This window comes from Nomia melanderi, chromosome 5 (genome assembly GCF_051020985.1).
Source record: "Nomia melanderi isolate GNS246 chromosome 5, iyNomMela1, whole genome shotgun sequence".
Taxonomy (NCBI): domain Eukaryota; kingdom Metazoa; phylum Arthropoda; class Insecta; order Hymenoptera; family Halictidae; genus Nomia; species Nomia melanderi.
This window is the reverse complement of record NC_135003.1, coordinates 10113915-10129760: the sequence shown is the minus strand read 5'-3', so window position 1 is coordinate 10129760 and position 15846 is coordinate 10113915. Positions and strand designations below refer to the sequence as shown.

The following is a 15846-nucleotide window of genomic DNA, read 5'->3' as shown; positions in this document are numbered from 1 at the left end:
TTGAATGTAAAAGGTTAATAAAAATGATTACGTGTACGGGACAACGAAATCGGGGAATGTAGAAATCACGAGAGCAAATTTCTGGGACGCGAAACAGCGATTCGATGAATTCAGGAACGCCACCAATGTAGTAATGACTTTTAGACGGATACAGACGAGGTCACAGACATTGAGCCCGTCAACTTTCGAGATATGACCCGACAACAGCTAGTTCTCACTTAGATAAGCACCATTACAGACATGCTGAGTCACAATAACTAAAAGTAACGATCTTCGTCAGGTGAGATGTAACAATAGTCACTTGTAACTCCCGAGAATTGTTATTGACCCATGGAACCACACTGTCGTCATGTAGTATCAAGAGGATTTCACTTCCTGTACATGTACAGGTGTCTAGTACATTAAAAATTTCAAAATAATTTTTTTTATATAGGATGTAACACATTGTTGACTGATTAAATAATGCTTACCGGTAGATACGTTTGTGGTTCAATTATGAAATGTTATAATTTAGATTGCTAAAGTGCAATTAGAAGGTTATCAATGTATAAACGTATTGAAGACACTATCGAACACATTGAATAGTACTGTAAGCAAAGTTTACATAATATTGTACTTCAATAACTCGTGATCGATCAGCAATGTGTCAATATTTTCACAAGAAAATCAGAATCCACCGATTTCAGTCCATGAATTTCAAAGCTTTATTGTTGCCTCAATGTTGCTACTGTTACTTCACTGAGATTTCTATAAAACAAACAATAAATGCAGTGTGTAGAAGTATTGATTCCGGAATCACGGGAAGCGGACGCGTTACACGAGGCACTGTCCCAATACCGTGAAATGTGTTTTCGACAATAGAATCTGTACTATAAGATCATTTGAAACAACACTCCTTTTCGAATCGTATAGAGTAGAATCCAAATCGGTCGTCTTTTCGATTAGAAATAGCCAAAGTGACCAAATCCAGGACCGTAACCGTAGCCGTGGTAGCCACCTAGAGGGAAAAGCAAATTAGGGTGTCAATGTAACGTCGATGAATGTTTTGTTTACAGTGAGACTGATCACGTGGACAACGTCGATGAACATTTTAGTTATCTTTGCCTTTTAGAGAACATTAAGAGCACATGAGAATCTCTCATTTTGTATTAATAGATTTGAAGAGAATTCTAAATAATCACTACAAGTTCCTAATAATTGACATTTAAGAAATGCATGGAATATAAAATGATGAAAATGACAAACAAGTGAATGATGGGAAAGTATACAAAAAATTCATTGACGTTGAAGTCAGTCCTGACGCGTTCGAAGCCTCATCATACAATTATGAATACTCTCTTACCATAACCATGTCCGAAACCACCATGTCCATACCCGTAAAACGGGTATCTGTAGCCATAAGAGTAAGGATATCCGTATCCGTATCCGTATCCACCCAGGTATCCAGGTTTCGCAGCCACTATGGCGAAAACGACAGCCAACAGCAGGACTGAGTACTATCAGAGCATAGGGAAGAACGTATGAAAATTAAAATTTAGATTTACACCACTTAACCATAAATATCGAAACCATATTTAGCGCAAATTCTATTGAACAGGTAATATAAAGCTTGTGAAGCTTGCATCAATAATTCGCAGTATGAACAGACACCTTTCTCTAACTTTAGAACAATAGAAGACACGTGTCTTAAAAAAAATGTATTCTTCACTTTTAAAGTATTCAGATAAGAAACTTCTTCCATTTCTTTCTCTTGTGAATCACTTGGTAAGTTTTATAGTGTTTTAAAATTGTATCTCGAACCAAGAAGACGTAATCCTTTTAATAAAATTTAAGATTAAAAGAGACATTGTTCTGGATAGAAAAAATATTAACAGGAAAGGAGAATTTTTGTTTAATGGAATGTAAACAAAATGACCCTTAAGTAAAAGAGAAAATCATGAAATTTAACTACTGTGTGAATAAATAGTGTCGAATAAATTATTCGTCGTTACTTACAAGTTTCGAGCAAGCCATTCTCTATCAGCTGACACTAGGTCGAATCTCGAGTAAGTGCACTAATTTTTCTCCGATCTATCCGTCGAGAACCACTGTCCGTCTAACGTTTGTACCGGGTTCTTTTATAAGAAAGGCGGGGTCCCGCGACGACCCCCAACAGTAATTTTCCCAGCCTTCGTATTGGCTTTCCTCTGTTAACACTAATAGCAAAGCCTGGCATTGTTACCCTGAGATTATGCGAATGCAACAAGTCATTATGAAAGAGAGACGGGCGCAGTAACGCGTTTCGGGATGGTCGCGGTACGCACGCCCTGTGAACACCGCCTTGACATCCAAATTCGTTAGGGGGTTCAACGTTTACGTACCGCAAACGTTCCATTATGTTTCTTAATTCAATGGAAAATCATGAAAACGTTTCGTCGTAACATTAGCCGGGAAATCCCGCGTAATTTCCGGAGTTTTTGAAATGAGTGCTTTTTGTGATTACGGAACGAACACGCTTCCAAATGTTTCCAAGAAGTTAAGATTTAGTTGCGGAAATGCACGTAAGAAGGAGGCACTAGAATCGAGGAGAATCATGTGTTTCGAAGTGACAACTGAAATTACAAGTCATGCTTGAAATTTAAATTTTCTGAGCAGGAATTTCTGCCTTCTAATTCTTCCAGTGAGTCATATTCTAGGATTTTCGAATTAAACGGTTCATGACAAACCATTTTGTAAGTTAGAAATTGAACAGTAATACGAAACATAAGAAAGGATTGTTGAGAGGAAAACGAATTAGGGTATGTTTTGAAATGCATTATTAGTAATTGACAGTTTATTAAAGCAAGTGAAAATACATTTATTCATCCCTAATAGAAAGAAAACCGACAAAACTAGAAGTCGAACAATCTTTTTAAATGAATCATGAAAAGTCAGTGTTCCAGGATCTGCTGATAAGCATCTTCACCCAAAACACACCTGATTAATTGGTGATAAGACCTTAATGTCAGCCTCGTCAGTTTTTAAAAGTACAAAACGATGAACGGTTTCCAACCGACTATTACTACATCGAAGACATTTTGATTATCGCCGAAGTAACAATGCGTGCTGAAACACGGAGTTCAATGGCATTCGAGCGACGAGGATGAAACAGAAAGAAGAAAAATCAAACGTTACGTAACAGGTGCAACGAAGGCAAGCTGATCGTGTTACCAAATGGCGAAATTACATGCTGCACGGAATGGTGGGACGAAATGGCGAAAAAAGGGGAAAAATAAGTCGTTGTGACACGCGCGGCACCGTGGATGCGAATGCCGTTAATTACAGTGAATGCGTGAACCTCTGGTATCGATTCGGGCAACGAATTGCCGCAAGTTCTTCACCGTTTTTCAGTTAAAGAAAAACGTCGGCATTAATTTGATCGTTATCGAATTTTTCGTTTCTGACTTATTTGACTTGCGGCGCGAACCCCATTCCATTAATACGAAAAGGTAGCAATTTACATGGAGCCCGAGAATCCTGAACGGATTGCCTCACACGGCGAAATCTGCCGATGACTTGAGAGACGACTCGTCTTTCACAGGGTAATTGATCGTCGTGCATGCGGTAAGTAATTATTACGTTTCTCGGGGCAGGGGGAAAAATGGCGTGAGTCCGTGATTCATTAATTACGGCCTGCTTTCCTCCGCAGCGGCCGCCTTATTCCACATGCAAATTTATTTCAATACGAGTCCTTTTAATTTGATTTGTTTTACACAGAGCTGTATTAGCCATTAACGAGAACGTTAGATTTGCAGGAGATTTAACGAGGAAACTTATCGTCGATTCGTAATCGGTTCAATATTTTTAATTACTTTTTGGAACCTGAAATCTAGGTTACAAGGTAAACTAAAAATATTCGATAGGATATACTAAAACAGTGCGCAACAAGAAACAAGGGATATTTGAAATGATTGTAAGAAACAGACCTTCTACGTTAAGCGCAAAAATATCTATGCTAATCTTTGTTTTATACCCGGTGAGATCTAAGTTTTTAAGCGATATGGTTATTAGTCGAAGATGAACATTGCTTCAAAAATATAAATGTATAAACTCTAAATAAATCTACTAAAGACAGGTAGTTTTTTTACAGGAAAATTGTAATCAGTAAGGTAATCCTTATAAAAATAATAGGAACCTAAAAGGAAACCAGAAGGCAAGGATGCAAATAAATGAACACACAGCAAGTCAATCTTCCAAGTAGATTCTCACGCCTATCACTAGCTCTTCTAATTATTCGTTTAATCGCCGCATCGACAGCACTACGGTCAGTATCTGCTCCAGCCTATTACGTGAACAGTTTTTCTCGTTTTCATACTATTTCCCCAGAATCAGCGATCGACCGAAGGATTTTCCGCATGTTACGTGTTATTAGAGTCCTAGTCGCCTTGAAGGTGTAACGATAAATCGATTTTTACTGCGCCGTTACCGATCTCGAGCGAACGCTCGCGCCAAGGACAATGGCGGCGTTCGTCCGGCCGATCGCCGACACGATCATCCTCGTTGATACGCGACACGCGTGTATGCAAAATCTGCCGGGAGGAGGTCACGAAAATTATTAGACCGTAGTGCAACATGCATCGTCGGCACGATGCATAATTACGGTATAAGGCCAGCCGGAGCTATGGGAACTCTTTTTGCACGTCGTAACGATGGGAATGCTTGACCAAGCAGCAAACGCGCGTCCGTTGGAAACGACGTGTCGGATGCCAATTAATTTGTTCCGTTGACGGATCGCCCGTTCGATCTCCGCATAGCTTTTTTCCGTCGCTCCGAGGCGAGGACATCGTGTCCGATTGGGATCTGCTACCGGTGTTTGTCTATGGGAAGCTTTTATTTGTTTTAATAATCGCACGCCGGGGAATGATATAACTAGCTTTATGAATGGACAGACTTAAAATAACGGAATGACGACATATTCATCATCTACGTATGAATTGTATGATTGAAAGTCTCGTTGATCGTTTCGATTGTTTATTTTAAAGGAGATAGAAAATTACAAATCTTACTTATGTAGTCTGTATATATTACTGTGTACTAATAATCAATTACATTTCGGTAACTGAAATCATAGTTACATAGCTCCCTCACACCTGAATTTGACTTAATCCACTTAAGAATACATTACTAACTTTATTATTTCACGGTTGGAAATTAAATTCATACGAAAAAAATATAAAGTTGTGTTGTTGTTGTTGTTGTTGTTGTTGTTGCTAGTCATCGATAGAACGGGTTCTTCGTTTTGGGACTTAATATCGAGATGTTGATTAGAAATTCTGAATTCCTTCTTCCCCACATTCCTTGGTATACTTATGCGGTCCTTTAGTATTTCATTTTCATTTATTAATGAATGATCGATAAAAATCAAGCGTTCCTATAAATAATTTAACTTAAAAACTACAATTTGGTATCTTTAGTTTCATTAACCTCTTCAAGCGTGAACACTGTAGATCCTAGTGCGCGTGTTACTCTTCCGAGACCTTATCCCCAGCATCTGAACTACATTCCTTACACACGGATTTCACGCTACGAATGCGCCAAGGAAAAAGAAACTGCTGTCGATCGGAGGCCAACGATTCAACGATTTCCGACTGACCCTCCGATATCACTTCCGCATCGCTGTTCACCGGCGGTTCCGCCGATTTAGAACCGTCCACAGCTTTTTCGGCGGGCGTAGCTTGTGGTTTCTCAGGATCTTGATGTGGCTGACCATTATTATAATGAAACTTGGGAAAGGGATAATATGGAATCAGCGGGAAAGGCACAAAGGGTTCCGGATGACCATGGAAATAAGGAAACGGTTTGATTTTCGGAACCAAGGGATCAAAAAAGACAGGGCCGAAACCTTTGTACGGTACAATTGGGAAACTTGGATACTTGTAGAAAGGCGCACCACCGTAAAAAGGACCATGGAAAGGATACCCACCATTGTAATTATTTCCAGAGTCCTTATCATTCCCTTGATTATTATCATTATTCCCACTCTCAGCTTCCGTCTGCGCAGCATTCTCAGGAGAATTTTGTGGTTGCTCTGGCTTCCCATTATTATTACGATGGAAAGGAGGGTAAGGAAAATACGGACCGAAACCATGGAAAGGACCATGAGGACCAGGTGGAAAAGGACCGCTAAAATTGCCTTCGGGATGCCCGAAATCTCCATGAGGGAAGCTTCCATTATATGGGCCAGGATAAAAATAAGGCGATCCATAGAAACCATCATGGAAAGGTCCATAAAAAAATTTCGCTGGATAACCGTAACCACCCAGAACCGACTGTCCTGGGTTTTGATCCTCGTTTAGCCTAGACGGATTTTCCGCGTCCCGTTCGTTCCCTGGAGCTAGTTGATTTTCAGCGACTTGTCTGTGAGGGTATAAGGCACTCGGATGATTATTAAATCGTGAACGATGAGGAGCGTAATAAGAATCACGATAATTAAGATTGTATCTCTCTGCCAAGCCTCTAACTGGTTCGAGATTACCATCGTTCTCTCCGTTCGTATCGATACCAGCTACTTCTGGAGGCTCGTGCGAGGTTGCGGGTGTTTGATGATGATGGTGATAATGGGGATTGAAACCGTAAGGTAGATACTGATTAGACGAATGAGCCAATGGGGGAACAAGATCGGGCTTGAACTTGAATCCCGGTGAATGTTGGTAGCCGTTCTGATAGCGAAGAGCTGCTGCGTTAATGTCACCGTCTATGGAATTCCCTCTGTCGTCGTTGTTCAGGTTTTCGGGAGTGCCAATGCTCGCCTTGCCTCGAGCGATTTCTGGACCATGGCTTAAAGTGAATCGATACGGTTCGGGATTATAATGTTTCGGATATCGAGCAGCGTCCGGCGTTACGTAAGCGTCCTGAAATCCTTTTCCATCCTCGCGCAGGGACTGACGGCGCTCCACGGCTTGCCTTTTCGTAAGCTTTCGAGACACTTCTCGGATTTTTGTACCAGTGTCCAGGGTGTCGTCTTTCTGCAGCAGTTGCGTGCCCAGCGTCTTCTTCGATGATCCAGGAAACCGCATTACCGTCTGGTTCAACGCGGTATCCTGCCACTCGGACAACAAGGTGGACGACAGGACCGACGCGATGTTCTTCGCGAACGACGTCAGCACTTCTGGACCTACTATGCAAATATCAAATTTAGATAGTATCCGTGTATGGCACAGAAATCGAAAGAATTCAAGTTTTTGTTATAAATAACGTTGAATTTTTAAATGTGAATTTGATGCTTAGAGAGATTCCAGAAGATATAATATTATGTTTATAATATTTATCTGTGACTGAAGTCTAGTCTGTGTGACGTAACTTTCGCCTTAGATCACCGTTATTTATAAGAAGAATATAGAGAACGACTTTATTTATTATGATCTGTGAGTTCGAAGAAGCTGTTGATATTTTTCAAAAACCGGTATGCTGTTATCTTCCTAAAGCTTGTCTCTAACATCAAGACGATTATTTTGGATGAAGAACTTTTAATATAATAATAAAACTGCTTGCTGAAAAAGTAATCCGCCGTATAAATCCGGTTTTGTAATTTTTTATTCGGAGGAGACGAAAATTAGTATCTTCGATTCGCGTGGAAGAAATTCTATCAAATACAGTGTGATACACCATTGTACGAGAAATATTGTTTATTACAACTAGTTGCGAAAGAGGATTCTTCTCATGATCAACGCGAGTAGTGGCAATAAGCCCATGTGTTTTCGAGAAACAAGCTTTTAATAGCTGACAGGCGCGCATCACGCTTGATGTCACTCACACTTTCTCCCCTTAAACGCACTCACCCCAATATAGTTGATATAACACTGACAAATTTTGCATTCTCATACAAAGGACCAAAATACTATATGTATATCCTCTTGACATTTTACATGTTTTATTACTGCGGCGTGGCGAGCATGTAGGAGCTATGTAGGAGTTAATTAGATTTTGTGAAACTGTCTGCCATCCAAACACGAAATGGGATACCTACTCATCTAACATGACTGAGTTATTTTGCTTGTATTCACATTTATCTGATTTCTTATTCGTCATCATTTCATTTATACTATGTATCTTTCTCTCGTTGCTCTTTCTACTGTAATTGATTAACACGTTTTAACGATATAAAAATACCCAAAATCGACACTCTAAGTAGCTCAAGAGCACACATGGGATTAAGACAATAATTATACAAAAATTAAACGAAAAACGTTTAGCGGTGATATTAAAACGAATTATCTAATCGTTGACACTGAAAGAAATTCGTGTTTCTCTCCAGAAAAGAAACAATTGTTATTGTTTCATAAAGTAGTTCAAGACCGCGAATGGCACTAAAGAGGTTCCCAGAACGATATAATAATCTGCTTACTGACGCCGGCTTTTGCTGCGTTCACATCGTCTCGAAGGATCCAGAGTGCCGTGCAGAGCACCGTTATCTGCGACAGAACAAAAGCAATAGTTAGAAGCGATTGAAGGCGGGGGTGGGGGCTTTCTTTTTCTTTGTGTCGTGAAAAAGATCCCGGCTTCCCCTCGGACTGCGTAACACGTAATGATGCCCTGCGACATGCCGTGGCCGGCAATTTTCTATAATACGATGTTTTATTTGTCATTGTGTGACGCAACGCGCGTACGCGCGCAAATCCGATGATCGACGCACTCTTTCATGCACACGTGACACACTTGTGTGTTCGGCACGGCGTACCGTGGCGGATTATGCAAATTTCGAGGGTGCAATCCCGACGACGGAAGTGCCGAGAACGCTCGAACGGTCGGGCAACGTTTCCGATTCGTGGAAACATGGAAATTCCGCTTAACGAATCAATAAATCGTTGAATGTTCAATTTTCAAATTCAATTTTGGAGATTCATTCGTAACGACAAGAGGAACGATCCATAACTAAACTGAGAACTGTTTAATATAGAAAATATCTTATTGCCTCACTTTTCAAATTTACACGTGTTGTAAATGTGGCTGCGAATGGTAATATAGATTCTAAATCTTCGACGCTAAGATTAGAATAAGGCGTGTGCAGTTATTCTTTACTTGAATCTTAATTTTTGTGTGTTCTGCGAACAAGGTGAAAGCCAGGAATGCATAGTCGGCCACGGACCACTAACGAATGCGTAAAAAATCATTGTTCAAGATATATTAAAACGATGGTGACGAAAGAATCATTGGCATCCGTGTTTCACCGTGGAACGCGACATTCTCGTAGGGAAAAGTAATCAATAATGCTCATTTCTTCAGATGGAACCTGTTCTCCGTGAAGCTGAAATGCTTGACGAATCAATCGATCGCGGCATTCGTTAGTGCTTCCTGAAATCCGTAGAATTCCAAGAAGGGTACTGATCGCGTGTAATTCAGAAAACAATTGGTTCGGATTATATAATATCGAAGTTGTCTATTGTGAAGCGTACGACGCATAGCGACGCATAAGAAAGCAAGAAAGCGGATTACAATTATAGTGTCGCTTATTGCAGTTCATCTAGGAAAATAACCCGGTGAATTGCTACGTACGACATGGGATTTTTTATCGAAATTTAATTCTCTACTTATACGACTGCAAGTTGGCGAATGTCAGTTATCAAGGAGATACCTTTTCTAATAATATGTAGTGACAGTGAAATGTACTTATTCACCGTTGTCTCTTACTTTCTAGTTTAAGTATCGCCTTCAGTATATGGCAGAAAGAGAAATTATTCGTATCACGTCGTACAGAACAAATGCTAATTACGCTGAAAAATAGTAAAAGCAATTAATAAGAAACGTTAGAACCGAAACGAATAAAATATTAGCACAGTTTTCGAATGGAACTAATTTTTCCTTTTAGAATGATATTACGCGATTAGTCGGTTTAAGAAACGTGAATGACTGGGAAATAAAACATAGAAATATGTGAACGCTTTTAATACAAATCGATTACCATTAATTAATTCAAGCAGGAAACGGGAGAGACATTGTTTCGCGTCTCATTCATGAGATTTATTCATTCATGAGTTTAATTCTACAGGCAACGTACTCAGCGATCGCAATAAAGACCACGTGGCTACTTATACGCGTTACGATCATCGTCAATGATCAGTGATCCAAAGCGAATCACAATAAATTCAGTGCACGAAACAACACTCTAACCGGTCAATCAATAATTAATGAAATTATATATTCAGCATCACAGGTTTTTATCCTTTCGAATTTTTCCATGGCTAAAGAGGTAATCGTAAGATAAATTTCAATTAATTGGCCGTGCATAAATTAACACTTTTATTAGATTCCCTTGTTAAGACACAAGGGAACTTATCACGGGAGAAGATTAATTAACGTGTAAATGCACTTTTATCGACGACAAAGATTTTATGGGAGTCAAGCTCACACAATTATTTTTACTTACAGTTATTAGACAGATTTTAAATGGAACGCATTCTCAGAACACTAGGTATTATCTCGTATTGTTATACTCGGTTCGTAATTAGCATGATTGTGCAACGTTTAATCCTTTCTTCTCTGCAAGGACATGCGCTTTTCAATATACATATATAGATACACAGACGAAAAGTTCACGCCGTAACGTAAAACGGTTCATTAAAGCTTATCCGTCACTTATAAATCTTGAACAACACCTGCTCGGTACATTATTCACGAACCGTAATAAATAATCGCGGCGACACAGCAACGTATTGTTATATCGATCACAATGGCGTTGCCTGATCTATAGGGTTGCATTCTGCAATAATAAATCTGTTCAAATTTGTCTCGTCCGAAGAAGAGGTTAAACTGTTCCAAGTATAAGCGATTAGAGTGCAGCATTGTGTTCGCGCCTGCTGAAAATAGATTTAACCGCATTATTTATTACTAAATTCACGCGAACTTGTAAATGAACGCGATATGCCATTGTGTTGCAACGCACGGTGCACCATGCAGAAATGAATTGCTCAACGATGTTACGATCTTTTACAAGATATAAAGCTTCCATCTTATCCAGATGATGGATTGTTTCACTACTTTTGTATCGCTGATTCCCGAACAAGCTGCAACGTTCTACAAATCTTGCTTCACAATATATTACTACTCAAATTTCACGTTTCATTAGAAATTAATTGAACAACACAAAGCTCACTGAACAGTGAACAAAATATAATTAACTAAACGAAACAATAACACTATAAGTTCACTTATACATCCACAAAATCGTTGCACTAACCCTGTAGATTAATTTTCAATTATTTTATAACCCGCACTGACGACAGATTCTTTTAAATAACACGAAATCTGAATTGCATAAATTTAATTGCAACACGCGTCAAAATAAACCGTCCGTCGATCAAGGATTTGAAGTTGAAGTTAGCCGTAGGTTCCGAGAAAGAAAATATTGACTCGAATTACTCAAACAACGAGGAGTCTATTGTGCAACGTACAATTGCATGGAATGCGTTGAGAGGCAAGCAAGACAAAAATTAATTTCCCTGTTTCGGGGACAGAAAGTGTCCTCGTTGCTGTATGGTGCATCCTCGGTGGACGAATATCATCCTCAGTCGTTACGAAAGACCGTCTCTTCTTCGGTTCTCCTTTTTTTTTCGCTTTTCTGTCAACCGATACCGTATTAGTGTTCGTATGTATGTACTCACGTGTAGCGGGTAATGCATCGTGCGTGAGACTCGTGACGACTAACAGCCATACACCGTGCCCGATGTCATTTATACTTTCTCTCCATAAACGCTTTTGCCCTAATTCAAATGACATAAGACCGACATATTTTGCATAATTCAGGGGGAGGATTGCACTGTGAAATGGATGCAATATTATGAATGAATTCACTCAAACTCGACGATACTCGCATCTCGTCTTTAAGATTCATATTGGATAACATGTGCAGCGAACAGTTTGTCTAATGCTCATTGTTTAATATCTAAGAATGTGCTTCTTTCTGTTCTCTTCGTTTGTCATGGTGGAATTATTAAAACATAATTGTAGAACTGCACACTCCGCAGGATCTTTAAGAAAAGGATCTATGGCCCTATGGATTTGCAATACTAATTAAGGAAAGTACAAATTGTTTTCAATTTGTTCCCTTTATTCCGAGGCTGATGAACTTCGCACTGAGAAAAATAGGATTGGAAATCGACTAAGTTTTATTAAACCCAGAAACTTTCAGAATAAAAATACAATTTGTTGGATATGCAATTACTTGATTCGCTTAGAGGAAAGCTATACATTAAGGTGAAATTCACATGAACTCGTCGAAATGTCTTTGCAATCATTTTTCCACTTATCGTAGATCAATTAAGTGAATTTCCTTGCAAGGAAATGTAAATATTTTCTGAAATGTTCTTTAGGAATCGGTTGTTATTATTTTCAGATGAAAACTGTCTTTACCCTTTAATCATGTGCTAATATCGATGCAAAACATATACGTCGATACGTGGATGCAATTTTCTCAACTTGTAACCCTTTCGTCCTAGTAATAAGTATGTATTCATATGTTGCAACGAAGTTAAACGCTTCGCCACAAAACCAGTTTGCGGAGATTCGAATGTAGATATTGAAGCCACTTTGCACTCACTTCTTTATTAAATATTATTCTTCGCGCGTTTAGAGTATCGTATCAGGACAATCTGCAATGATTACGGTGCTCGGCGATTTCACTATACATCTTCTTGAGCACATGTAAATTTCATTGATGTCAGAAGTGAATGTTATAGAATGGTTTTATAACTTCCTAAGAATAACTTCATGTACAATTAATATAAATTAAGCATCACTCAATCGAATAAATAATAGATTACTATAAATTTTCAAAATGGAAACCTTCGTAACGATTATGGTGGTCGGATATATTTTTATCTATGCTTCTAATAAAAATTCTTTATTTTTTTGTGTTTAGCAACGACGATTGCCTCAGACTTCTTGAAGTTCTCTAGATTTGTATATCTATGGTAAATGATTGCTAATGCCACGTGTACGCCATTTATGTCTAACATTTTGTTACTAATTACTTAGCAACTAATAATGAATTGCTGATTAAAAAGTAGTTCACGACTACTTATAAAAACCAACGAGTCCCGGAAGATTATAAATTTGCACAGTTTGCGGTCGCACGCCAACTGACGGAGCAGCTCTGTAGTTTGGCGCGACACCGATTGGTTGTACACCGGCGAGCCCGTGTAATTGTGGAGTCTGCAGGTTATTAATTTGCTGGTTCATGAATCCTGGATACTTTGCTACCATCCCAGTTACGCTTCCGTATGGAATTCCACCTACAACGAAATAACAATTGTTAGATGAAGTCTCGGATAAAAGATGTTGCAACCTATAATCATTTAAATAATTCCTGAACTAAAATAATCGATGTTTATGCCGACTAGAAGTAAATTTGTCAGTTTATACCTCAATTCCCTTAAAATTAATCAATTATTTAAATCGCGTAAAATAAGTTTCTGTATAGACTGAGTCGAGTTTCTTGTGATATGTTCCTCTCCAGGCATTAAAATCTTCGAACTGATGCATTTATTTCTTAATATAACGAGTAAATAGAGATATAACATATTTTATTTACTTCATTTGTTAAATTTATGCTTGCTTTATTGTTATATCTCTACAGAATAGAATTGAGATCTTTATTAAAAGTTTAGTTTAAACTTTCTATATCGAAAAGTGAAAGGACAGCAATCGAACAGTCTCGAATGATAGTGTCGTCCTCTGTTGCTACACAGATAAATATAAATTAATAATATTGACTATGTTTTTGAAAATAGTGAGATCGGATTGGTCTACATGTATTTAATTTAAAATTAATTTACATGGCAGTGATAATTAAGATAGATTTATACGAATTTTTACGTACCAAAGGAAAGTGAGAAGACTGACTTACCGTACGCCAATCCGTTCACCATTTCTACGATCCCAGCGCTGTCCGGGGCGACTGTCGATAAGTTCAACAAACCAACCAGAGTCAACAGAAGTATTGTCTATAAATAAATAATCACCATCAATAATTATCCCAATAAATCATACCTTTCTATTATATCACAGTGACTTAAAGTGTTTAAACCCTAATACAGATATATTAGATTACATTTTCACAATAATTACATTTTTTTTAAATTTTCATATGCATTCACAGTCACCTATTAAGTCATTGATCCCAAGCATTAACTTGCAATAGTTGACTAAGTTACTGCAATGGCAGTTGCAAATAGAAAGCGCATTCCTGTTTGCATCCGTGTTTTTACGCCTGATGTTAGGTTTACAGTAACTAGATTGCGTATATTGCGATGCACAAATTTAGAAATTCTGTGAAGTATTAAATAAACAAGCTTGAGGTGTTAAGTTCCAAAGATTTAACGTTCTTACTTTCTCCGAGCATTTAACCGCTGTGATTCAAATATAATAAGTCAATATTAAAAAATTGGGGAAACTTGATAGATTCAAATCTACAGGCATTAACAGATACATTAACCGATACATATTCGGATCACTAACAAACTAATCGAGACAGAGGAATGAAATTCGAGTACAAGGACATGGATAGGATTACATTTTATATGTGGCGTAAAATTACAATTGGCTAATCGCAGACGAGGATTTCATTTCGACAATTTTTGTAACAACAGAGCATCGTCGAGAAAGGATCAAGGTTGAATTCGAAAAATACTTCACGCGTAAAAACAGTAAAAATTATAAAGGTTTCATTACAAGTTTGCACACTTCTTTTGAATCGGATTTTAACAAAATTTCACTTCTTGTTTTTCAATCTAAAGCGTTCAATAAATATCCAATATCCTCAATACTGTGAAACATATGGACCTTGAACAACACAATCACCTCTCACAATGTTACTCACGTGATCTACATCACACTCGTGCACCATTTTCTCGTTTTGTTCCGTTTAGAACCGTGCGAGGGCTTACTTAATCATTTTTACGAAGAGAACAACGTTTTTTGTTAAATGTGACACTGAACAAAACATATTTTGCTAGAAGTCTCTTTGTTCCATCCTTTATTCCTAACTTATTCTATCATAAAGCCATTATTACCAATATAATTACTATCCAATGTGAACATAAAATCTATATACAACCATAATTATATATTAAAAAGTTTATCTTGTTTCCTTAAGGCCCAATCCTAATCACCATTGGTAGTTTGACTAACATAACACCACGAGATAAGTCGAACAAATTGTTAACTTTCAAATTACATCATTCTATCTTTCCACAATCACGTTTCTTCAGTAAAGAAAATTACATATCTATCACTGCATCTAAATCTTTTGATGTGTCGCCGAGTAATTAATATGATGAATTGTAATATTCTGTTTTCTTATCGATGGAAAACGAGGATAAATGAAGTTTGATTATCTTCCCGCTTCTTCGATGTGACGTACCTTCAAAGGAGGCATATTGACCTTTTTGTAGCCGCGACGCGAGGACAGAAGGAAACTAAGCCGGTAAGGTAAAGATCGAATTATATACGGGGCTCGGCCTCTCAATTGGCCAATCAAAGGCTACTATTCCCTTTCAGCACCGAATGTTATTGATCGACTCAGGATTTTATTAGAATGCAGTGCGTATGTAAATGGAGGATACCGTCCACCTTAACCTTGGCCAGCGCAAGCTTACCTCTCACAATGTCTACGGTGTAAATAACCGATGCAAATACACTTTTCCTACCTATTTTCTTTCAAGAAGATTCTCCGTCGTAAACAGCTTGACAATAAAGTTCTCCAAGTGCCTCAAGTGAATTTTATATCATCTTTACTATCATTAAGTACAGAATTCCTTTAGATTTATAGTAAAAGTGGCAATTAATTTGTAATATTAATTTAAGAAATTGAGCTCGTATGAGCATAATTAAATG

At 38.1% G+C, this 15846-nt stretch overlaps 3 protein-coding genes across 4 annotated transcripts; all 3 read right to left on the bottom strand.

Annotated features, from left to right (window-relative positions):
• Positions 1–680: 680 nt before the first annotated feature.
• On the bottom strand, positions 681–2154 carry LOC116430868 (uncharacterized). Its single transcript, XM_031985499.2, has 3 exons — positions 1996–2154; positions 1343–1496; positions 681–997 (listed from the first exon to the last, which is right to left on the bottom strand). Exons 1-3 carry the CDS (start codon positions 2011–2013, stop codon positions 942–944), a joined length of 228 nt encoding a protein of 75 aa, XP_031841359.1. The 5' UTR covers positions 2014–2154; the 3' UTR covers positions 681–941.
• A 2954-nt stretch (positions 2155–5108) lies between these two features.
• LOC143174514 (uncharacterized) lies at positions 5109–11671 on the bottom strand. 2 transcript variants are annotated; one of them, XM_076367658.1, is made up of 3 exons: positions 11616–11671; positions 8363–8429; positions 5109–7132 (listed from the first exon to the last, which is right to left on the bottom strand). In XM_076367658.1, exons 1-3 carry the CDS (start codon positions 11631–11633, stop codon positions 5481–5483), a joined length of 1737 nt encoding a protein of 578 aa, XP_076223773.1. In that variant the 5' UTR covers positions 11634–11671; the 3' UTR covers positions 5109–5480. The 2 variants fall into 2 exon arrangements, with proteins under 2 accessions (XP_076223773.1, XP_076223772.1); XM_076367657.1 differs by having other exon boundaries at positions 5109–7135; positions 11616–11642.
• Positions 11672–12837: 1166 nt separating this feature from the next.
• On the bottom strand, positions 12838–15518 carry LOC116430843 (uncharacterized). The gene is made up of 3 exons (XM_031985464.1): positions 15374–15518; positions 13859–13955; positions 12838–13244 (listed from the first exon to the last, which is right to left on the bottom strand). Exons 1-3 carry the CDS (start codon positions 15386–15388, stop codon positions 13027–13029), a joined length of 330 nt encoding a protein of 109 aa, XP_031841324.1. The 5' UTR covers positions 15389–15518; the 3' UTR covers positions 12838–13026.
• Between the last annotated feature and the right edge of the window lie 328 nt (positions 15519–15846).

Bases quoted from the DNA above. Each gene is read 5' to 3' on its own strand.
- LOC116430868 (XM_031985499.2), bottom strand. The intron at 998-1,342 runs GTAAGAGAGTAT...TTTTCCCTCTAG, and splicing joins TGGTTTCGGACATGGTTATG to GTGGCTACCACGGCTACGGT.
- LOC143174514 (XM_076367657.1), bottom strand. The intron at 7,136-8,362 runs GTAAGCAGATTA...ATATTTGCATAG, and splicing joins CGCAGCAAAAGCCGGCGTCA to TAGGTCCAGAAGTGCTGACG.
- LOC116430843 (XM_031985464.1), bottom strand. The intron at 13,245-13,858 runs GTAAGTCAGTCT...ATTTCGTTGTAG, and splicing joins GGTGAACGGATTGGCGTACG to GTGGAATTCCATACGGAAGC.